Source organism: Cheilinus undulatus, linkage group 1 (genome assembly GCF_018320785.1).
Source record: "Cheilinus undulatus linkage group 1, ASM1832078v1, whole genome shotgun sequence".
NCBI lineage: Eukaryota > Metazoa > Chordata > Actinopteri > Labriformes > Labridae > Cheilinus > Cheilinus undulatus.
In genome coordinates this window covers 13391827-13416817 of record NC_054865.1, presented here as the reverse complement: position 1 = coordinate 13416817, position 24991 = coordinate 13391827, and the positions used below count along the sequence as shown (strand labels likewise).

The window sequence follows — 24991 nt, the reverse complement described above, 5'->3', positions numbered from 1 at the left end:
CCGTGACAAGGAAGAACTTTTTTTCCAGAAAAGTAAACAAATAGAAAACTGCAAATATGGAGTGTGTCAACCTGTTAGGTCAGCGATGTTAATGTGGATATGTGGCATAATGAGGTGTAGGGGATATTTTTGAGCAAGACAGAACAACGACAAGGATGCAAATGATGTTTTGGACTCAGGTGGACTGGAAGAGAGATGAAGCTGGATCTGGCTTTTATGTGCAGAGGGCACCAGGGCAAGCTGCTCTGAATCCAGCTGATTCCCTGAGGAACCAGAAGACAGAAAATGTAAAGCAAGCCTGTTTAGAAAAGGTAAGGCAATGACTGTCACATACATTATGGCTGTATCATGATCTAAAAAGATGCATTAAGATCAAAACTATAAGATCTATAAACTTGACAGGGTAGAGGAGGTTCTGAGAGAAAGTGATGTTTTTTTCCGAACTTTTACTTGAGTAAAGATTGTTTGTACTTTTCCCACCTCTAGTTGCATCATCCAAAACTCAAGAAGAGGTACACTTTACAATTTGTTTGAGGCTTTTACTCCTGGTAGTGCCCAACAGTGCAGTAAGTGAGGGTACTATTATTAGTGCAGGTCACCCAAATGGAGCAGAGCCCCTCAGCCTGCAAGTGCCTCTCTGCGTGCATTGAACTTCAAAGGATCACGGGAATAAGGTTAAAAAATTCAGCAGCTTCTTTAAAAATCAGTCAGAAATCCCCAGAGAGCAAAAGGCCTGTGTGATTGTGGAGCTCAGGAGTAACATCTTCTGCTCTAGCAGCAAGCACAGACTGTGTGAGAGAAGTGGATGAAGCTGAGGCCAGCTCAAAGCAAAGGCAGTGTATAATTCTGGGACTTAATCATATCAGTGCATAATGTTTGAAAACCTTGTCAGTAAATGTTACACTTTAAGAGTAGTTAGACAACATTACTCAAGATACCTCCATAAATCTTTGATTGATAAAGACATGTACTTTGAATAAAATAAGGTGCAGAAAATAGCTTCAATAGAGGTTAGCTATGAAGAAAAATCCCTGAAGCCTCATTGTCTTCAAATCCAACCATTTTTTGAAACTAAAACACAAACATAAACTAGATATACACTGCCTGGCCAAAAAAAAAGTCGCTACCAAAAAAAGGTCACACACTCTAATATTTCGTTTGACCGCCTTTAGCTTTGATTACAGCACGCATTCGCTGTGGCATTGTTTCGATAAGCTTCTGCAATGTCACAAGATTTATTTCCATCCAGTGTTGCATTAATTTTAATATTGATGATGGGAGAGTCTGACCACTGCGCAAAGCCTTCTCCAGCACATCCCAAAGATTCTCAATGGGGTTAAGGTCTGGACTCTGTGGTGGCTAATCCACATGTGAAAATGATGTCTCATGCTCCCTGAACCACTCTTTCACAATTTGAGCCCAGTGAATCCTGGCATTGTCATCTTGGAGTATGCCCGTGCCATTAGGGAAGAAAAAATCCATCGTTTAAGAAATGAGAAGTTACTCATTGCATCAGCTGGGGTTAAGTAACTTGTTGCCAGCTGAAAGATAATCGCCCACGCAGTAATTATCCAATAGGAGGCTCGTACCTATTTGCTTAGTTAAATCCAGGTGGCAACTTTTTTTTGGCCAGGCAGTGAATGTACTGACTGCCACATACTATCAAACAGTCTTAATCATAGTAATGCAATAGGACAGTATGACTTGAGTTGGAAACCAGGGCTGCCAGTTCAAGTCCTAACCCTGGAAACTGGTCTTGTAGCTGGAGAGGTGCCAGTTCACTTCCTAAGTACTGCCAAGGCGCCCTTGAGCCCGACACTTCCAACTACTGAGGGGGCGCCCCTTCGTGGGCAGCAGCACTCACTCTGACATCTCTCCATTAGGGCACTTCTATAGGATCCTACTTTTTTTGTGTGTACATGTACTTCAGCCTATGAGTAAATTCAACAATAAGAGTGTAAAAAAGTGAATTGTCCCTTCAGGGATTAATAAAGTTCATCTTCCTCTTCTTTTCTTGGTCTGCTTGTTCTTCTTCTTCTCTCTTTGTGCTTTGTATGTTCCTCTTTATTGTTTTGTTGAGCCATTAGTTTGTGGCGTGTCTTTCCTAAAGAGATATTTAAGTGTTTTTGAAGTTAGGTTTTATGAACTACATGGTGATAGTATTGGTATTAGCCTCCTGAGATTTCTCTGTGCATTGCCCCTTTAAGGAGAGCATGCTGGGGGCACTGGCAAGAAAGCTAAGCTTTACATTGCCATAGATGGGTACAGTTGCCAAGTCTAATTTGGCGAATGTGAGGTGAAATTAGGCCAAAAAACAATGTTGGTTCAAATGTGTGGTATATCAAAAGTTTTACAGGGCGGTCTGGCTGCAGACAGCAGCATTCAGACGCCCCTCTAGCCATCCATTACTTTAAGACACAACACCACCGTCAGGATGGAAGTGACAGAATAATCCTGGACAAAGCATTTCCCATTTTAGAAGTAGTTACGCCAACAGTGGCACTGTTAGCTTTAGCTACGCAGCTACTCTAATGTTATTAGGTTAGCCAATGTAACAATGTAGCAATAGCTGTAGCAATGTTAACACAAGCAAGCGTAGCTAAAACAAGCAGAAATTACACTGGACACACATTTGGACACTGTTTTTCATTCGGCACTGAGATTTGTCACTGGCTGCAGTTGTCTCACCCACCATTGTGAATTGTATATGAAATCAAACTTGCCTTCTCTGAGTGCTCACAGATATGCACATTGGCTGACCCTAATTTACAAGGCTCTTTTAGGCTTGATTCATCCTTATATGTGTGCTTTGTTGCGGAAAACAAGCAGTTGCTATGCCTTGCGTTCTTGCACTAGACTTGTTCTATCTAGTAAGGAATGAATTTGGAAAATGAGCTTTCAGATTTGCTGCCCCCTCAGCGTGGAATACTCTACAGACTGAACTGAAACCCTCAGAAGTTATTCCACTTGGAGCCTTTCGTACGATCCTGAGGGACAGACAGCGTGAGACTATTGAAAAGTGCCTGTGTTTTTAAATCTTAAATTGTTGTTTGCTGTTGTGTTATAGCGCTTCTTATTAAAAACACTACTGCACCTCTAAAATTGTATGTTTTAATCTATACTGTCACTTCTTTGTAACTGTTCTTATGACATGTGCTGCTGACCTCTTGGCCGGGTCACCCTTGTGAAAGACATCCTGATCTCAATGGGTTTTATCTGGTTAAATAAATAAATGAAAATAAAATACATGAACTACATAGCTATGTAGCTATGATAGCCTTGGCAACATTGGATTGGACGAACTTCCTTCCCTACTCGATCTGCTCTGTGCTGAATTTATTCACAGGGTTCCGGCATCAGGCAAAAATAGTAGTCCCGCGTATCTGCTGTGAAGGCGGAGCAGAGATGTACCACAGCAGAGCTTGTGGAAGCATTCTGATTGACTAAAACTGAAACATATCTGCTCCATTGCCGTGATGGAGTGGAGACACACAGAGCATGTATCTTGTGGAATTTATGGGTCAGGGTTAAGAGAGGAGATTGAGATTCAACTTTACATCTGTGCTTATAATGACACAGCCAGTATAAGAGGGTCAGAATGGCAAGAAGCTCCTTTAGATTTAAAAAGACACACTAGAAGCCATCATTCTAGAAAGTCTGGTTAGAACTGGTTTAAATGGGGTCAAAGAGTTCTTCTTTTCTGACCAAAACACAGCACAGACTCACACCAAATAGGGTTTTGGTCAAAGGTGAATAAGGGTTATAACATGTCACCTTCAATTAAAATGTTTTTAAATAAATCCATGATTCACATAGGTAACCTTGCAGGTCAAAAATCTATATTCAAGTTTTATCCCGAAGAATCCCTTCATGTGCAGAGTTGAAGAAAAACTGCAGGCTTACTTAAAGTGCTTGAAATTTTGTGTCACTCTATGATGAAAACATAACCTTGAGGAACATAGAGTTTATTGTAACTTATCTCTGCTGAGTGCAGTTATTATAAGAGGGTTCAATGAGGCCCTGATTTGCCTAGAGATAGCCTGGATTTAGCATCTAGTTTCAACAGGGAAGCCCGTGCAGAAAGGTCTCACACCTACACTCTCAAAACGCCAGCAGGGGGCGACTTGACCAGCTGCAACAGAAGTCTGATTGAAAAGTACAGTCCCATAAAGCTTGTTTCAAGTAAAGACTGTATGAAACATGGGAATAGTCTCAGTGGTGTCACCCAACAATTGGTCGGATGTGGGAAAAGCTGTCCTAAGCTAACTTTTTGTTCATCTTGAAACAAGAGTTGGAGTTGGCATCAGTGAGTCGGGCCTTTAAGCCCTCTATCAGGAGGTTCCTTGAATTTTGTAGCTAGTCTCAAATGGACACTAGATGAACTTCAGGGCTTTTTCTTGGTTTGATGGTCATTTAACTATCAGATTCTGTTTTGAGTACCTGAGATTAACAAGTCATTATCAGGATGACCAGTCAACCAGTCCTTAAACACCCTCTTGTACATTTCTTTGATAAAGTCTTTACATCCAGCTGTTTACAGAGCTGCAGCAGGACATGAAAAGTGGCCATCAGCCTTCCTTCGCCAGGCGCTTCATCTTCGGCATTTACTGTCTCTCTTTTACCCTTTTCAGTGGCGAAAAACTGCAAGACCTTTCTGTTGACATTTGTTATCCTGGTGCTATCATGTGCTATCTAATTGGATGAAGAGGTAGACTTTGGGGCAGCCTCTGGCAGGAAGACGAGGTCAGAGGCTTTACTGGAGTGAAGTCGTGATCTTCTGTCTCTTTCTGTCTCTTCTGTCCAAGTGTTTTGGAAATGGTGGGTTTATTAGTGACAGCGTGTTATAATCTGTTTGACATAAAAGAGGAACAAAAAGAACTGACTGAGTTCTAGTGTTGAGAGAAACTACCATGTTTCTCAACCAATTTTACAATTAATTCTGTTTTTCAATCATTTTCTTACACCTCATATTGAGCCCATTTATCCCAACAGTGGGAGTTTTCTAGAGTAACTCCGGTGATGCCAGAGAGAGCAGCAATATGGGAAATGTCAAACTTGTACCCGGGTTACCTGCGTCATGGTGCAACCTAACCTCTAGACCACTGGTTCCCAACCTGAGGTCTGGGACCCCCCAGGGGAGCGCCAAAGACCTTGGGAGGGGGGGCTTTGTCTGCTCTCTGCTCTTGGCAGCCAACATTAGATTTGCAAATATTGACTAAAACCATGATAAAACAGTTATTAAGTAGTTTAAACAAAGGTCTTGTCTTTAGACAAGAAAAGCATGCATATGCCTTTTTTAGGGTTTTATCAATAAAACAATTAAAATTGTTTGGCAGCAGTGTGTCACTTTTTCTTTTCTCTTAGATCCTGGCGGGTCTCTACTCTTCTTGGGGGGGGGGGTCCAAGAAAAAATGGTATGGTAAATATTAGGGCCAACATTTAAAGATGAAATAATGAAAATTTAATTTTGTGCAAAATGCCAACATCTTTAGGGGGAAAAAATAAAAATTTTGAGATTTTAAATTCATACAAGAAATCAAACTCAGTTCAGAGTTTAAAAACTTTGAGTTTTACAAGAAAACACTTGGCATTTCCAAATTCAAGAAGTCTCAAATTTACATGTTAAACTGAAAAATGTCAAGTTTTTAAGATCGTAAATTTACATAAAAGCATAAAATTTACAAGAGACCAAACTGAAAACAGTGTTTGGATTTTCAACCTTATAGTCTCGAAAATTCTACATTTTGGTTCAAGCACATTTACACTTTAAACAATTTTTTTCTCATCAATTAACAACTTGAGAATTTTGAGGGTTTTTTTCTTGAAAATCAGAAGGTCTTTATTATAATTACTATTTTTTTTATCTATTTTCAGAGTGGCTCTAATACACATTATGGGCATATATACATCTATTGTTTATCAAGAAAAGTGTATGTAGGTCTATTATGCTGGGATTTTGTCATTGAAAACAATTGAAATTGTGAAGTGTTTTTGCTGTTTTTTTTAATCTCCATGGGGGGTTAAAACTTGCAGCCTTACACTTGTTTTTTGATGTATCATATGGACTATGTTCTGGCATCTGGCATCTGGCCCGTTCCACAGAAGGCCGTGTTCATCTGCTTCCAGTTGTATTCAGCTTTGGTAGAAGGTTGTGGTTCTTCCATGAGAATTGCATACATATTTACCACACTAGTTTACACACCAGCTTTCAGCTAAAAAGAAGTCAGCCTGTCCCTTTATTGTTGGACAAAATGGCTAAGACTAACAGGCCAAAGATCTCGCAGACAGATGAAGCTAAGAAGAGAAAAGAGAATCACCAAGCAACAATTCAACAGCAGATTTCCTATCCCTGCAGATACTCTTGACAGATTAGGCTGTATCACTACAGATGACATCTTTGTCTCATTTTTAGCAGCTTTACCAGAGGCAGAAAGCCATCAGTGCGGCAGGTTTGTATACAGATAAATAAATCAATCTATTTATTATAAAATGTTTCCCCTTTCTTGTTGATATGAAGTTTATGAGTCTGGAACCTTGCAAACCTATCTCAGCTGGCATGTAATATTTAGCCTCTTCTATGTCGCCATTAAGCCACAGACTAAAGGTGACATACATATTGAATGGCATTAAAAAAAGTGTTTTATTGATTTTTGGGGGGGTGTTAGATCTTATATCTCAATCAATCTATAAGTTTAAGTTAAAAAAAAATCTGTTTTCATGTCATAAAGTTGAGATTGTGCTAATTGCTGATAACAAACATGAGCATGGTAAACATTTTCTGAGTCCTTATATCATCAAAAGTAAAGTATTGACAAAACCGTAAAAATAGCCTGTGGACTTCTAAGCGTTAATCAATTTTTTGATCATTTCTGCCGCTAGCTGCTAATGCTTTCAGTCATATTGTCTGTTTATATCCCACAATGCATTGCTGTGACAACCAGGCTGTTATTCTTTGTTAAACTGTGCATATCATTACACTTAGATCCTGGAGGAGGACGCCAGATCAGCTAATAATAGAGAGAAAGACAGAGAGTCTGTGACGTGGCCCTCTGTGACACTGCAGACAGGAACTGCTTAGAATAATGGCACAAATAAAGCTAACACAAAAGTGTAAGGGCTTTTTTGTAAATATGTGAATTTTTTGAAGCCTTTTTGTCACAGAATGATAATTTTTTTTACTTTTTGGTCCCCAAGAGATTGGAGAACAAGCTGTGTACAAAAAAGTCTTCGTCTTTATTTACTGTTAATCACGCATGAAAATCTTTGAGTTTTAATTTCTTTATAGTCCTATAACTTTTTTTTAAATTCAAGTGACTGAAAAAAGGGATGCTTAGAGCTTGACTGTGCACCACAGGGTTGATGTTTGACAAGGTTTTCACCAGGCAGGACAAAATGGTAAAAAAAAAAATAGCTTAGGGTTTACAGAGTCTGACGCAATCAGTCGTAGTTATTTTGATCATTGGTAGTTTAGTTTCTGCTGCAGTACAGATATTAAATAGGCTATACAAAGAAATTCAGTAATACTTAATACTAGGAGGAAGTGAGGAGTCAACCACCAATGCAAAGAGCAAGAGAAAATCACGAGCAACATCAGACCGAAATAACACAACAGGATTTGAACAAGCCAACCTTTTCTTGTTTCTGTTGAACAGTTCCACATGAACAGAAATGCCTTGCTCAAAAGCACCCACACTGTTGTTTTTAATGGGGGATAAAGATAGACATTTGCCCACTGACACCTCTTATAGTTTCAACCTCCGGACTGACAGCCTGTTGTTCTCTATCCAATCTGTAATCTCTGAGGCCCTTTCACTACAATCTAGGTAAAGATGTTGGGAGATAAAAGCAGACAGTTGCTCTCTTTGTACCTGTGATTACACCTTGATTTGACGTCAGACATAAGAGCAGGACTGAGGGCAGTAGGAGGGCAACAGGAGGCCTCTGTCAGCCAGCAGAATAGTAAGTGGTTCTGAGAGCAAACCAAATTGTTGGAGAGTTGATGGCCTTTATTAGCTCACCCTGACCTTCACATCTTTCATGCCCTGCTACTGACAGAACGGCCTGCAAACCCCAAATACAAAGATGGAAAAAATCTCAGACTAATGTCTGGTACACTGATAGAAACTCACCCCAGCAGACACGAATATAAAGAACAGGCTGATAGCAGCAATCACTACCATGCTCTTACCTCACACAAATTATCATGGTTGTTATGAAGCAACATCAGTCTGCTATGATGGATATTTTCAGTTTGACTAAGAGGAAGTTGATCAGAAAAGCTCTCTCTGCAGTCCCCCTCTGAGGTCAGCAAACAGGCATAATTACACACTGCTGCTTTTTGGCCAGCTGGTGTGTAAATACTGCCATCTATTGTTGGAGAGAGACACTGCATGCTGCTGCAGCTCCACACTTCACCTCCGGCCTGTACTGTGTCACTGTCAGGCCCACACAGTTAAACATGAAAAGTGCTCTCCACACTGCAGCAAACACATTTAAAATTCAGTTTTCACAGCTCTGTGACTCGTTAGCTGCTGCAGTTTAAAAGTACAAAACACTTTCACCAAATCATCAGCTGCTCATATGAAATATGTGACTGGATAGTCATCTGTCCTGAAATACTCATAGCTTTAGATTTGTGACTGAAATCTGACCAGATACATATCAGGAGGTGGGTACATTTAAGTAAAAAAGGCACATTTTTCCTAAAGGTTACTTAATGCATCAGCACATAGTGACTAAGAACAGTGAGCATGTCTACATTTAACACTGCATCTCAAGCACTGAGTCAGCTATGTGAGGCATAGCACTTATTATTCATATAGACCAACCAGCTGTCAGTCCATGTGGACCAAGATGTTAGGGATTGATTTAAAATTTCCATTTTTCATTCCAAAATTTAAGATAGATAGATAGTATGCACAGACATATAAATAATACTGGAGCCCATTCTTCTAGCAGGTGGCCCAGGTACATGTCTGACCTATAGCTCTTTTCCTGCATGTTTTTCCTCAAGCTACTGTTTTCCTCTATCCAATGGTGTATCTAATTGAATGCAAAAGCCCTAAATACATCTTAAATTCAAAGAAATACTAGAAAAGCACTCAGAGAGCACAGACCTCTGCCATTAGCCCTATCTCCCAATAGTGAGGAATCCTTTAAAAACATTCCTGCATCCAGATGATGATCCAAATCACTCCCGAAATCTAATTCGCCGATTACTCCTTCCCCAGTGGGGTGGAGACACAGTGAGGCAAAGCATTGGCTTCCCTATGTGTAGAAGTCATAGCAGAGGGTGAATATTCCTCTATTCCTCCCAGCATTGTCAGTATTCTTGCTACAATTCGCTGTCTTTCTCTCTGTTATGCTCTTACTCGTTTCCCCGACCAGGCATGCGTCTTTCAAAATCTATGAACTCCAAAACGTTTAAAAAAAAAGTTACTCATGTCCGCCATCTCCTGGTGGAAAGTGGTAACAGCGCAGAGCTCCGCCATGAGCCCTATCTCCCAATAGTACAAAATCCTTTCAAAAATTCCTGGATCCAGATGGTGTCCAGATGAGTCCCAAAATCTAATCAGTTCTTCCTTATGCCATTTCTGACATTTCCTGAAAATTTCATGAAAATCTGTCCATGACTTTTTGAGTTATGTTGCTAACAAACAAACAAACAAACAAACAAACAAACAAACAAACAAACATCCCACCCGATCACATAACCTCATTGGTGGAGGTAATAAATACAGTTGCAAGAAAAAGTATGTGAACCCTCTGGGATTTCTTGGATTTCTGCATAAATTGGTCATAAAATGTGTTCTGATCTTCATCTAAGTCACAACAATAGACAAACACAGTCTGCTTAAACTAATACTGCACCAAAAAATGATATGTTTTCATGTTTTTATGGAACAAAACATGTTAACATTCACAGTGTAGGGTGGAAAAAGTATGTGAACCCCTAGGTTAATGACTGGTTGACCCTCCTTTGGCAGTAATAACCTCAACCAAATGTTTCCTGTTGGAACAGATTAGACCTGCACAACGGTCAGGAGGAATTTTGGACCATTCCTCTTTAGAAAACTGTTTTAGTGCAGCAATATTCTTGGGATGTCTGGTGTGAATCGCTCTCTTGAGGTCATACCACAGCATCTCAATCAGGTTGAGGTCAGGACTCTGACTGGTGCCACACCAGAAGGCGTGTTTTTTTCTGTTGAAGCCATTCTGTTGTTGATTTACTTCTATGCTTTGGGTCACCCATCCTCTGTTGAGCTTCAGTTGGCGGTCAGATGGTCTTAAGTTTTCCTGCAAAATGTCTTGATAAACTTGGGAACTCATTTTTCCATCAATGACAGCAATCCGTCCAGGCCCTGAGGCAGCAAAGCAGCCCCAAACCATGATGGCCCCTCCACCATATTTCACAGTTGGAATGAGGTTTTGATGTTGGTGTGCTGTGCCTTTTTTTCTCCACACATAGCGTTGTGTGTTCCGTCCAAACAACTCAATTTTGGTTTCATCTGTCTACAGAATATTTTGCCAGTAGTGCTGTGGAACATGCAGGTGCTCTTTGTAAACTTCAAATGTGCAGCAATGTTTTTTTTGGATAGCAGTGGCTTTCTCTGTGGTGTCCACCCATGAACTCCATTCTTGTTTAATTTTTTACTCATTGTAGATTTGTCAACACAAATGTTAGAATGTGCCAGAGACTTCTGTAAGTCTTTAGCTGACACTCATGAAGTCTTCTTCACCTCATTTAGCATTCTGTACTGTGTTCTTGCAGTCATCTTTACAGGACAACTACGCCTAGGGGGAGTAGCAACAGTGCTGAACCTCTATTTGTAGACAGTCTGTCTTACCATGGACACATGAACATCAAGGCTTTTAGAGAGACTTTTGTAACCCTCTCAGCTTCATGCAAGTCAACAATTCTTGATCATAGGTCTTCTGAGAGCTCTTTTGTGCCAGGCATGGTTCACAACAGGCAATGCTTCTTGAGAACAGCAAATTCAAAACTGGTGTGTGTTTTTTATAGGGCAGGGCAGCTTTAACCAACACATCCAATCTCATCACATTGATTGAACTCCAGGTTGGCTGACTCCTGGCTCCAATTAGCTCTTGGAGAAGTCATTAGCCTAGGGGTTCACATACTTTTTCCACCCTACACTGTGAATGTTAACATGTTTTGTTCCATAAAAACATGAAAACATATCATTTTTTTGTGCAGTATTAGTTTAAGCAGACTGTGTTTGTCTATGGTTAGACTTAGATGAAGATCAGAACACATTTTATGACCAATTTATGCAGAAATCCAAGAAATCCCAAAGGGTTCACATACTTTTTCTTGTAACTGTATTATGTAGATGTGGCCAGATTTATCTGGTATAGATGGGCTAGTAGGGTTAAGACCTCCCTTTCTGTAACCATAAAATGTTTTTTTTTTCCTTCAAATAACTGACAATGGATAGTTTTACATTTGATAGATGCTATCAAAAACCTAATAACTGCAATGAAAACGGACAGTATCTCTAAATGGGCCTGTTTTATACCGCCTTAGCATACACTCCTGAAGAGTCTCTGGGATTGGCTGATTCTTTGGGCGAAACTCATTCAGCCTACTGTATTGTTATGTTAGAGTAAATTTGCACCATATGGACAAAAGTATTTGGTCACACCTGTTGATTGTTGAATTTAGGTGTTTCAGTCAGGCCTGTATGAAAGTGTATGAAATGAAGCACTTAGCCACGCAGTCTCCATATGCAAACATTTGTGATCCTAAATTTGTTGTTATGAAGAGCTCAGTGACCTCAAGCATGTTACTGTGATAGGTGTAATGAGTATGCCACCTTTGCAGTAAGACAACCTCTAAGGCGCATGTTGCATAAAAGTCACCAATGCTCTGCTGGGTCCATAGCTGAAGAGTTCAGAACATCCAATGAACTGTGCGGTGGGAACTTTATGTAATGGGTTTTTATGGCTGAGTAGCCCACTTGGTATCTCACCGACACTGGACTGTGGAGCAGCGGAAACAAGTTCTGTGGAATAACGCTTCTCTGTTTGGAATTCAGGTGAGTGAGTCTGGGTTTGGTGGATGCCAGGAAGAACACTACCTGCCTGAGTTTGGGCAGTTTGCGGAAGGCCCTTTTCTGTTCCAACATGACTGTGCCTCAGTGCACAAAGCAAGGACTGTAAAGGCATGTTTCATGAGTTTGATGTAGAAGAACTTGACTGGCCCACTCAGAGCCCTGACCTCAACGCCATGGAGCACCTTTACTGGATTTCTGGTATTTTCTAAGTCTGCTTTTGTTCCATTAAAACATATTTTAGTTAATTTAGAGTAGAACTACAAATAACAGGTACAAAAAGTTTTGAATTTGCTGTTTGAAATTGCTTTAATCCAAAACTTTGAATAAGACTGACACGGCTGAAGGGTACGCTGTAAAAACAGAGTGCATTTGTTTCAATCAGTTATTCCCAAATGGTGTAGCAAAGCACGTCTAAGTGTGTGTTGTGAATGTGAACAACTGTGCATTTTTACTACAAATAAACATCAAGTAAAGATTACACATGAAAGAAGTGACTCAGCATGGAAGTAAACATAGTGTGTCTTGAGATTTTGGCTTGATCTTGGGAAAAAAAACGTTTGAAAATCACTGCCTGAGGCCATGCTTACTCGCTACATCCCCCTCTTACTCTGCCCTCAAGGTGTGGACTTTGTTATCCCCCATGCCCCTGGCAATATGCAAAGACATCCAGAGCATGACGGAGGTTGTGTCAGTCCTCCTTCTTGCCAAACGATGCCCTCAGGCAGCTTACTCACCATGTCCATGCCTGTTGGCCCAAGTCCTGCATACATCAGATAACAATGTGAATCTAATTAGGGTAAAAATATCATACCATAGGAACTTTATCTGACATATTTCTGATATACAGTATCTGCATAGATTTCTCTTAACGTCAAGAAGTTCACATCTGAGGTTTCTTCAGACTGACAACCAGTAATGAGGAAAATTGATATGGAAAAAGAACTTTTATTTATACATTGAACCATATATAATGAATGAAAGAACATTTGATGATGACAGAAAAGCAACAAGGGCGTCTACTTAGACCTCATAAATATCATTCTGCGAGTCAGCGTCTCTGCTGTGTGTTTGGATGTCACACTCAGACGAGGAAGTGTTCGACCTTCATCATGTACGCTGGTTTCAGATAGCGCTGCAGTTCGTCTTTCTTTACCCATAGTAGAGAAGCGTTGGGAGCAGCAGGGGGACCGCCGTCTGACAGAATGGCTTTGAAGAAGAACACCTTTGTTCCCACGTTGCTCTCTGTCCGAGCCGCTTTGGGCAGTTTGTACTTGTAGACACCGCAGGGGGCATTTCCCAGGAAAGTGGCCTTGAAAGCAGCTGCTGCGGGAGGAGAACAATCTGTCAGCTAATTCAGCGGGAGACAAGAGGTGGGCTGGAGTGCAGATGTTCTTAAAGTTAATGCACTTGTATAATTAAGTGTTGTATTAGCCTAATGCTCTGTTTTGTATTCTCTGCAGTGACAGCAAAACACTTTTTCCCAATTAAGAGTTAATCTAATATCATGTTGTCTAAATCGCGAGCTCCCAGTGGGCTCAACATGCAGAAAACCAGCCATGTTAGACGTTAAATTCCCACTGAGCCCGGCTGTATTAAAAATGGATCGACTCATGCTACTTTAAGACACAGTGAATAACCCCCCTCCTCCAAATGGCACATGTTAATGTCAAGTGGAAAGTCTTAATGGGAAGTGATTGATGGAGCCGGCACATTAATAGTTCATGAGCGGTGTTGTGAAACTGTTTAACATACTCAGCGTTTTATTTGAATGCTTAAGAGCTTAAAAACTTGATTTCTGTCATATGCAGGGAGAAAAAAAGTGGGGAAAAAAGGCAGTTTTACAGCTCATGTTAAATATCTTGTGTAAGGGATCATTACAGGGTCACTGCCACACTTGTTCCATGTTTTACCAGCTGTGACTCCAAACTTCCCTTCTGTCATTAGCCCACTGATCCATGAAGTGAAGCTGAGTCTAGAGCCGACATCAGAGGAGCTCTAAGTGGATATGACAACTCACGACCAGTCTCTGAATACTGATGGTACAACGCTGTGTATAGACAGGATTGTTGTGGGGATGTTTGACCCTCTTGTTGTGGTTAATATGGATGTTTGCACCCCAAGTACACAGCTATTTTAGAAAAGAGCACATTAAACTTAAATGATGCTGGGGATAAAACTGGGCCATTACAGCTAAACAGATCACAATGTACTACACTAATAATGCAGCATATGGAGCGTGTTACAATAATACATCTAATAACAGTGTATTCTGCCGTAAGCAATGCTTTTGAGGTTAATTGAAAAATATTTAAACCCGTTTCCAAATGACCTCCTCACTCTTTCTCTCCCAGCGTTTCTGCTGTTTTATTCACAGTTAATGTTCTCCAAAAGAGTGTCAAGTGACCTGAAACTAAAGGTAAAGCAGTAAAGTACAAAACTAATAATGGAGACAGAATAATCCTACCCATCATGAAGTAAAAGGTCTCATCCACTTAAGTTAATGTGAAGCATCATTAAAGATATTACTGTGTCTTCTTGCAAACCACAAACATGACAAACTGGTCTGTGGTTTCTGATCATTTCAGCTCCACACATTAAGGTTGTCGATATTTTCAACACTTTTTAGAACCACATGTTTAAAAGTGACATGATCTATATCTAATGATAAAACAGTACAAAAACTTTTAACAAGAATCTCCACTGAGTGAAAGAGATGGAACAGAACAATCCATTCAAATTCATCCATACATTTTCTATACTGCTTATCCTGTTGGGGGTCGCATTTATTGGGCAAGAGGCGGGGTACCACCTGGACTGGTCACCAGTTGATCACAGGGCTGACGTACAGAGATAGACAATAGGGGTGTGAATCTCTCCTTCTCAAGACGATTTGATTCAAATCTTGATTCACAGACTACGGTTTGATTCACTGAAGATTCATTACAATACAGAACGATTCGGTCTGATCCGATTCAATTCGGTCTGATTTGATCCAGTACAATCTGATAATATAATCAAAACAACTTTTTGCTTTAACAAAAATTTGCAAAAAAGGGGGAAACAAGATAATTTCTCAATAACCTAAGTTTATTTGATCTTATTTATAAAACAGACTAAATGCCAGGCCTCCTGTGCCTCCTGTTATGTTTAAGAAAGTTTTCATCACACCCAGGTGCCCAGGTGTCTTACTTTGACATTAAATCAGGAGATAAATATGAAAATGAGTTTTTTACTGGTACACGTTTGTCTTTTTGTACTTGTAACTTCCTTAGCATTATTAATACCAATAACAGTACAAACTAAATAACAAATTTTTCTCAAGAAGCACAAATTAAAACGAATTTAAAGTGTGTCTGCTAGTACAGGAGAACAAGGAGTTACAATAATATTGAAAACAGTCAAATTAAAACAGCTTTCTATACACTTTTTCCCTTTCATAATTCCTCTTAATGTGAGTATTCAATCTATATGTCACAAAAACATTGTTATTTCCTTTCTGTGTGTATCTGACCATTCTTGATTGTTTTCATTCTTGAGTAATTCACTGGCGAACAGCTGACTTCCAGCTCAGTGAAGTCCTCTCTGTTTAATATCATATCAGAGGGCTCAGATGTATTCATTATATCACCAAATCAATCAAAATAAACATAGAAGATGGAAACCAGTTTGGCTCAGTTGGCAGAGCAGGCGTCCTTAGGCCCCGTACACATGGAGACAAATTCAGGTATACGCAAAAGTTTTTAGTCGTATAGGCGTTTCATCTGCACAGAAATGGCGTTTTGGGAGGCCGGAAATGATACTTTTTGAAATTGGGTCCCAGAGTGAACAAATCTGTAAACGCTTACTGTTTTGTCCCCATGTGGACAGCCAACCTCATCTTTCTTGAAAAGATTACGTCACACATAGCGTAGCACACTTATGCCGCATGCGCATATCAAACCAAAAAAAAAATAGACGGATTACAGTTGTGTTCATGCTGCAGAAGCTATTGAGCTTATTAGGGCTTTTACAGCAACATCTGATGCTCCTTTATCACCACAGCGAACAGCATACACCATATCTCCTAAAAGCCAATGGGGAGAACAACCAGAAGGGCAACTAGGAGAAAGTTTGTGGCAGTTTTCTGTAATCTTCTTCTCTCTTTTGGTGCATTTCTGTGGCAGCATAACAGCGGCACTTACAGGCTTGGCATATACACTACAGCGTTTTAAGCCGTTTTGAGTGCTTACATGCTTATGCAGACATTTCCTGAAACAACCTCATATTTACAGAAAACTTCTTCAAAACGAAACAGAAATATAATGTTTTCATCTCCGTGTTGACAAGGCCTCATTCAGAGGTTAAAGTCCTCAATGCACTAGTCTCTGGAACAACTCCTGGTCCCGACACAGCTTGGTGCATGTCTTTCCCCAACTCTACCACTCTAATTTCTGTCTTTCTTTAACTGTCCTCTCTAAATAAAGGGCAAAAGCCCTAAAACAAATCTTTTAAAAAAGAAGTAAAGGGAAAAGACTGAGGAAAATGGAAATCCTCTGCTTGCTATCCTGGTGTGTTTGTAACGGCTGCAGAAGAGTAAAAAAAACAAGGAAAAGAATACAAGTGAAATCGTGGCTTGACCCCGACCATCAGAGGAGGCAAATTTGGCCTAAAGTTGGGCTTAAAATCATGTATTGTGTGACTAGCCTTACAGCGCTCATCTGTCATCCTGCCCTCCACCGGTCACTTATTAGCTTTAACTGAGGAGAGTTTCAGTTAAACTCAGGGTCAACACGTTTATTTTCTTTAAATGCAGGACTCTCACCTGACCTTTCATGCAAGTTCTCATGCAGTGTGTGACGGAAGCAGATGCACCTACATCTCAGCAATTTCTAATGGAATATCAGAATATAGACGCCTTTATATGGGACACAGCATACTTTTTAGATGAAACTAAAGGTATCAAAAGTGAGTCTTATACACCAGATTTTACCATATTAATATTTATTTATAATATTTAACTGGTGTTGTACCAGAGTTAAATTCTGATTTTATGACAGCCATACCGAGGAGATTCAGAAGAGACTGACACCACTGGTCTTGCTTTGGGTTCTTATTTTCCGTTGGACAAAAAATAACTGTATTAAACAAGGTTGTTCTATGCTTATCAACAATGTGTTTTAAAATGATACAGTTATTTTTGTATTTTGTTAAAACAGAAGAGTGTTAAGTTTTTGAAAAAAAAAAAAAAATCTACAGTCATATTTCCAACCAAAGGCCACCCTGGGTGAAATAAGGGAGCAGTCGGGGTCGAGGGAAAAGAATAGAAGAGAGCAAGTGGCTCTAATGAAAACAAAAGCCATGAAGCAGAGCTAAAAGGTTCTTTTCAGATCATTTCACAGTGGTTACGCCTTAACTCAGGAACATGTCCTCACCTCTGCACAAACCTGCTAGAAGGAGCTGGATCTTTATTTGATGTTAAAACAACACAAAAATATGTAGGAGTTTTTAGCCAACAGAACATAAAACAGCGAGACATCTAAGTCACCATGTCCTTTTTAGATTTCAGTTTACCCTGACTGGTGGACTGATAGAAGCATTCTTCACATAGCTGCAAAATAATGACCATAAAATGACAAAACTGTGAGAATTTTTTAGAAAATACAGCCACAGAACACCCTCTCTGCAGGTACAGCCATCACCACAGAGTTCTTTTGGGTTGTAAATGAGAAGTCAGAGACAAAATTTAGGTGAACACATTACTTTGAAAGAGAAACTCTATTCATTATGCCTTTTATTACTCTTAATGCTTTGTCAAATATTTGAATGTGCCCAGGGACTTTTTCTGAAACAGCACTGAGTGCAAGTTGGAAATATAAAAAGGAAAATCACCCAATTTCTGGTGCTCAGGAGTTCACTTGTTGTGATTTGGTATCAAAGCAGGAATCAAAATTGTTTGATTTTAACAAGAATAGGTTGTTTTCAGACGGCACTGCGTCACCCAGAGGGCTCCAGATGGTGGTGGGAAGGGATTTCTGCAAAGAGACGTGCTTTCAAAATGTATGAGTTTTACGATGTTTACAGCTGTGCTAACTGGACAAATCAAAGGAAAAACAAGAGCCCTTTTCAAATCCTTAAAATAGAGACAGATAATAGTGAGTAATTTTAAAAATCATGGAGCAATTGTGGCAGAAATGCATTAAAAACCTCTGTCTAGTCTGGTGGAGGGAGGTCAGACAATGTGACCGCTTCATGAAAGGTGAGTCTATAATCGTTATGCCAGTTAACTCTGTATATCTGTTTAAATTCTAAAGAAAAAAAATCAGGACAGCAGTTGTTCAGTGCCTTCGATCTGAGGTCATTGACCCAGGCACACATGAAATACTCGTCAGCCTTAAGACTATTGTACAAATTCATCTGACTTACTGTGTTGTAGGAGGTCAGCAGGACTAAGTAATTTGTGATATCGATCACCTCCACTCCAGGTGAATTGTTTAACCTGTGAAGAAAATCCATTTTCCCCAGACTGTAAGGATCTCACACACTGGAACTAGAAACTGTCTGATGATACCAGCTGCTTTCAGGTCCATCTAGAGCTTTAGCTTTCTCACTTTCCTCCATTCTCAACCGGAGCTTTTGCTTCCTGCCTCCCATCTGACTCAGAGGTCACATAACTGAAAACTCCCCGTCACTGACAGATTTCTTGGAAGGATGATGGAAAATTTTGAAGGCTGCCTGTCATTATAACCAACTGGGATAAAGTGGATGACCCCTGCATTACAGCACAGACCTCTTCTATTTGGCACACATTGCCTCAAGGATTATTAAATCCATTTAAAAAAATCTCATAGCCTGTGGTTCTATCAGTGAGTTCAGCACCGTAGATTAGTGAAGGTGTGTCGGTCTCTGTGTAGAAAGCTTGCTGAGCAGCTGTTTGAGGTGTCTTACCGTGTCACAGAGCTACTAAAGGAGTTAATAAATGATGATTAACCTAAGTAAAGCCCTTTATATTGCCTTTTCATCACTATTATTACCTATCATAAGAGTTAAATCAGTCCGACCTTTCAGGTGGATCACACATGCTTGCAGACCGAGCCATTGCACCTGGTGGAGGAGGATGAGATCATCTCGTTGACTTTTCCTTTCTTGTTTCATTATTATAGCTTGAACCCTGCATGGGACACTTTTCTTAATCCTGCTCCTGCTGGTTTTTTGACCATTACTGCCCTCTCCTGGTCACCCACCCCTCAATAGGTGTGTCCAATCCGCCTGTTTCCCACACGGATTCTGACAATCCGTGTAAAATATCCAGAAAAACAGATGGTCTAATCAAAGTCAATTTTTATATATTCTCTTAAGAATCGTCCTGATTAAGTTTCCTCTCTGAATTACAGACACCCTAAGAAAACAACCACATCTTTGTTGTGCGTAACAGTGCCACACATGGATAGGAAAAAGCAGCTGGGAGTCTCAGACCAATTTAACTCTAAGTTATGGCTTAGTGAAAGTAATATTTACAGACCTCATTTACACATTATTTATTTTGAAGTCATACAGAGGTGAAATTGTTTCCTGATCCCTGGAAAGTTTTGGCGTCATAAAAACTGCAGAACACTTTCATCAGTTCTCACAGACAGTAGACTAATCTTTACTGCATGGAGAGGGTTTTTTTCCTAAAATAACTGCGTAATGGCTCAGCGTCCCATGCTGGGATGTATGTGCGGTGATCAAGGTTATTATAGTTAACTAAAACTAATTAACTAAAACGAAAAGGTAAAAATCCTTTTAGTTAACAGAAACTAAATAAAAAACTGAGCTTTATGAGAAAAACAAAAACTAACTAAAACTAAATTCTGTGCTGACAAAACTAACTAGAATACAAAATCAGAGACAAAACCTCCTTAGTTTTAGTTTTTGGCAGCAGCACACTGTCTGACATTAAAGTGGCCCGATTTGATTACAGAAGACTTCACACATTGGTACATTTTAGGTCCTGAGTTGGATACAAACATAAAATTTGAATAAATAAAATGAAGAGCTTCTTTGGATCTGACCCTTGACAAGTGTCCCATATTCCCAAAAAAAAAAAAAAAAACTAACACTAACACTAAAACTAAAATAAAAATAAAATAAAACTGAAGTTGTGCAGGTGTGGAAATTTCATAAGCATACAGCAGTGATCAGAAAACCTGAGTATCACATGAAAAATAAGCAGGGCTCCACAATGCAGTCTTTTAAAGACTTGTATTTTGGGAACGGTCTTTAAACTAAAACATTTTGATATTAAAAAATATTCTTAAAACAGTAATTGATATCCTGAATGGCACCATTCAAACAGCGATTGTGCTCTGCTGTCAATGCATAAAAAAATGACATGAATAGTTAACTACAGTCTTCATCTTTTCTCTCCATGCTATTAAAAAAATGACTAATCCCAAAGACTGTTCTTTTTAGAAAATATTAGCTGGAAAACGAGTGCTTCATAAATTGAACACTACAAGTAAAGTCATATGTCATTATATTACATTAAAAATATTAAAGAGAAAATTTAAATGACAGATCTTAAAATGGGATGATGGAATTTTTATGACCCTTGACAGGCAGCAAAAATGTGTAGTGCAACCTCTAATCTGACTTTTACGTGTTCTACAGTATGCAAGTAGCTTTAAGAGAATGAAAGAGGATAGGATGGTCACATAAACTATGAACATGAAGACATCAAACAGCTGATCTTAGTAAGTTATTCCTTTAGTAAAGGAACTATCTGACAAACTTGATGATATTTTAAGTTTATGCTGTGTCTCTGTGCTTTATGTAACTGCATTAAAGGCTTAAAAACCAAGTGTCAGTGCCTTGTGGTTGAAGAGAATTTGATGATAAATGCTTAAATATTTTGCATTTTCAACCAGGGACATAAGCAGCTTCTCTTACTCATCACTTGTACCAGCCTATAAAATCTCCTGTGGCTTTTACCTGGCAGTGAAGCAAGGGCTCTCTCGGCTGTCTGTCGCAGCGTTTCTCCTTTCTGCCACTGAGTCTGAGGCAGCAGCCACATCTTCTCACCCCCGACCTGCTGCTCGGCCAGGAGGAGCAGTGAGTCGGCCAGGCAGCGCTCCAACGAGGTCAGGTCCTTATCTGCATCAGCTGAACGAGAGACAGGACCATCAGCAGCTTCAAAACCTCTCTGTGGAGCAAAATCTGCACTAACTCTGGAAATGTCACTGGGAATAAAATGCAAATTGGAAATGCCAGAGCGAATGGATTTCCTAAATGTCAAAATAATATTAGAATTCTGTACTAATACAAGCCTCTCTCCTCCAATTTAGTTTGATCTCTGATGGATGAGAGGCCTTTAGATTAATCTCATTTTCTTTCCCATATGTTTCACTTGATGAAAGGCTGGAGCAAGAATAATGGCCGACCACTGTTTCTATGAGTAAAACATGTTCAGGCTTAGTTTAAAGTAGTCACACATGTTGATCCTTTTTGATAAAACTCTGTTTGAAATGAAGTAAACAATATTTTGATTATCATAAATGTATGAAAGTAGCAAAGTTTAAAAAAAGCTTGAGATATTCAGAAATATTTTTAACTAAGTTAAAGAGAGACAGTGCTGTTTCAAAACAACAATGCTTTAAAACAATACCATCTCTGTAATTTTAATCTACAACTGCATTTAAGGACCAAAGATTAAGAAAAAAAACTTCTATTTTTATAAGAACAAGATTATAACAGGAAAAAATAGATCAAGTTAATGTAAACTGCACAAATACACCAACATTGCCCTGGTTTTTGTGCATTTAGACTGCATGCAGGAGTTCGACTGCAATTCTTACTGATTAAACAAGAAATTCCTAATTCTGTGTGCTGAAGACCTCTACACTTGTAGTCATGGCACTGAAACAGGTATCAACAGTGTTTGGTTTTCACTAGAATTCTATCAGAGTCTAAAAACCTGGTATTGTGATTGTTCTGGTTAAATATAATGCCACAGACTGTATATTCTGTTTAACTTGTTTCCCCATAGGTCAAACATATCGTCCATGTCCAAAAACTGACCGTTGACCCTCTCTGCTGGCTGAAAGTCTTTCAGCCTCTGCTCCCAGGAGTCCTCCAGGTCCTGAGTCATCATGATGTCCTGTTCTTTATGGCTGTCCTCTTCATCTGAGTCGTAGTCCTCCGCCTGCCTCCGACTCAATCTCTCTGCATCCTCCAGCAGACGCAGCTCGTGGTCTGACAGCATACTTTTCTCAAATTCCATCTGCAAAGAAGTCACAGTAGGTTTTTTTTTTTTTTGAGAACTGGAATCATTTGCATACATTTCTGCACTAGACAGGATTTTATTTTATTTATCTATTTATTTATGTTTTGCTGGTTGCTGGTTTTACACTCTTGCATCCCTGATTCCCATGGTGTCAGTTTGGCTTTACTTTCATATTAACTTCCTGCTAGCTTTGCTGTTGGTTTCTTGTGTTGTTTGCGGTCTTTTGTTTCTGGATTCCATTAGACTTAGGCATCTCCCTATCCTTTTTTGCATCTTCCTTTTTCTCTCTTTCTGCATCTCCCGCTATCCCCTTACAACCCCAACACAGCTTCAGCAGATGGCTGTTCAACAGGAGTCTGGTTTTGCTCGAGGTGTTTTTCCCTTTTAAAGAGGTTTTTTTCCCTTTTAAAGAGTTTTTTTTTCCTTGCACTGTAACTTTGCTAAATGTTGCTTGGTGCTGAGTTCATGCTGGATTCATGTTTGGTCTTTAAAAATAATATAAACCAGAGTATGATCCAGAACTGCCCTCTTTGTAAAGTGTATTGAGAAGCACTGGTTATAAATAGGGGCAAAAACAGGTTGTTAATTACTGATCATGTTTTAATGCTCTTTTGTTGTTTGTGTTTTTCTCTTTTGTTTTGGAAGTTTTCTGTTGATGGATTTTTTTGTTGTTTCTGTATTGCATTAGTAACATAGCACATTTTTAAACCTTGCTATAAAGCCTGCTACACAAATAACTTCAATGTTATTTTAACTATCATTATTTTTGTTATGAAGGTGGCATTAAAATGTGACTCTTGTGTATCTCATATTTCTTTGTATTATTAAGCAAATACTGTTTTTGTCCAAAACTAAGGTTACCAAAAGGACCGCAACTCTTTTTTTTACCATAAGACTCCCAGTAAAGCAGCAAAATAATGGTGTATTATCATTCAGCCTCCATGTCAGCTGTAGTAAGTGCAAGTGCAGTAAGCTATTAAAGATACTGAATAATAAACTGTGTGTCATCCTGAATTTTCACTGGCGCTTTAGAAAAGTTAGAATTATACTAGGTTGGGATTTTTCATTTGTTTTTATTTCATTTCATTTTCACTTTTATTTTCAATTTCAGCTTAGTTTTACTTAGTTTTTAATGCCGGTTTGTTAATTTAGTTTAGTTTTAATTTTGCAAAAAAATTTAAAAAATAAAAAAATAAAAAAACCCTTCATTTTGGTTTAGCTTTTATTTGTTTTAATGTTGGTCATTGTTTTGCAAGTGATACAAGATATTTATCAGGGCAAGACCCAGAAGAAGTATCAAACAATTTTAAAAATATATTCTAATAGGCTACTCTTTACTCTTCATTTTAGTTATTCAAATTTGATGTTTGAATAAAAGTCAAATGGTAAAATTACAATTGTGTGAAGTCTTCCTCAATTATATTAGCCATTTTTACACTCTCCCGGCTTGGGTGTTGATGTCAGCCAGTCTGCTGCTGTCAAAGACTAGAAGCTAGGAGATTTAGAGCCTAATTTAATCTTTTGGCTGGGTTTGAAAGCACACATAACACTTCCAATTACTTATCTTTTTTTATTTTAGTTTCAGTATACTTGGATGATTTTTGAGTTTTAGTTATTTTGTTAATTTTAGTTTGCTATAATAACCTTGGTTGTAACAACTGGATTAAAGATTGCATGCTCTGCTCACTGAAAGAGTATTGCAACTCATATTTTTGTCAAACAGATCCAAATATATTTGTAAAGTTTTTTATTTTATTGTGAGGTATGCTACATCCCTAACCCTGAAAAACACCATTCTGAATTGCCTAATTATTTACAGATTTGTATAATAAAATGAAATTAAATGGGTTTCCTAAATCGTTAGGGGATGTTTTAAATGCAGTGTTTCATTTATGTATCACACCCTTGACATTGTGTTAGACATTGTGAAGTGACCCAAAGACTTATCGTGTTATTTGCCATTTCTATATAGCAGTAGTGTTTCAGTATTGTACCTCATACCTTGTGCATGGTGAACAAATCTCTACATGTGTAAAACCACTGAACCTCACCTGATCCATGAGCTCTTTGAACTGCTGCTCTATCGGGCTGTAGTCCGCTGTGATGACCGGGAGTCTCTGCAGACACACCGCCGCCATCAGAGTCCACGGAGAAGTCACGTTTCCCGGCACAGCTTTAGCCTGCAGAGCCACCCGACAGGCAGAAGTGCTAGAAAATAGACGAACCCCAGCGTTTCCCACCGCTGTCCTACTAAAACCGGACAGAAACTGTAAGACACACCGACTCGCCATCCTTTTACAGGGCGCAGCCATCTTCTTCTGCTGCATTCACTGCCGTCTGATATATATCAGTCACTTCGGTATCACTCACAAAAAAAGGCTGTAGGTGTGGTTTTTTATGATCTGACACTAGTTTTTTGATTAAAAACATTGACAGTGTCCGATGTGAACTCGTATGTATTTATTTCCAACACATGGGTTACACATGTGTTGATATCTGAGATAAATTACATTTGTATTCCCATTTACAAGTTTTACTAAGAACCTGAAGGCAGCATTGGTTCTCTTCTACCCACAATTCCTTGCAGGATAACGAACGTTCCATACAGAAAGAAAAATAGGGGGTCTTAGTGACAAAATGCACTGGTATAAACTACAAAAGTCATTTTAATGATTCA

At 39.1% G+C, this 24991-nt stretch overlaps 1 protein-coding gene across 2 annotated transcripts; it reads right to left on the bottom strand.

Annotated features, from left to right (window-relative positions):
• Positions 1 to 13003: 13003 nt before the first annotated feature.
• mrpl46 (mitochondrial ribosomal protein L46) lies at positions 13004 to 24641 on the bottom strand. Of its 2 annotated transcripts, none has more exons than XM_041788831.1 (4): positions 24366 to 24641; positions 22110 to 22311; positions 21024 to 21194; positions 13004 to 13397 (listed from the first exon to the last, which is right to left on the bottom strand). In XM_041788831.1, exons 1-4 carry the CDS (start codon positions 24639 to 24641, stop codon positions 13156 to 13158), a joined length of 891 nt encoding a protein of 296 aa, XP_041644765.1. In that variant the 3' UTR covers positions 13004 to 13155. The 2 variants fall into 2 exon arrangements, with proteins under 2 accessions (XP_041644765.1, XP_041644775.1); XM_041788841.1 differs by having other exon boundaries at positions 13004 to 13394; positions 24366 to 24632.
• Between the last annotated feature and the right edge of the window lie 350 nt (positions 24642 to 24991).

Excerpts from the sequence above, each read along its gene's own strand:
- mrpl46 (XM_041788831.1), bottom strand. The coding sequence starts at position 24,641 with ATGCAGCAGAAGAAGATGGCTGCGCCCTGTAAAAGGATGGCGAGTCGG. Across the intron at positions 22,312-24,365 it reads TCAAAGAGCTCATGGATCAG|ATGGAATTTGAGAAAAGTAT; the intron begins GTGAGGTTCAGT and ends ACTTCTTTGCAG. Across the intron at positions 21,195-22,109 it reads GCCAGCAGAGAGGGTCAACG|CTGATGCAGATAAGGACCTG; the intron begins GTCAGTTTTTGG and ends TCTCTCGTTCAG.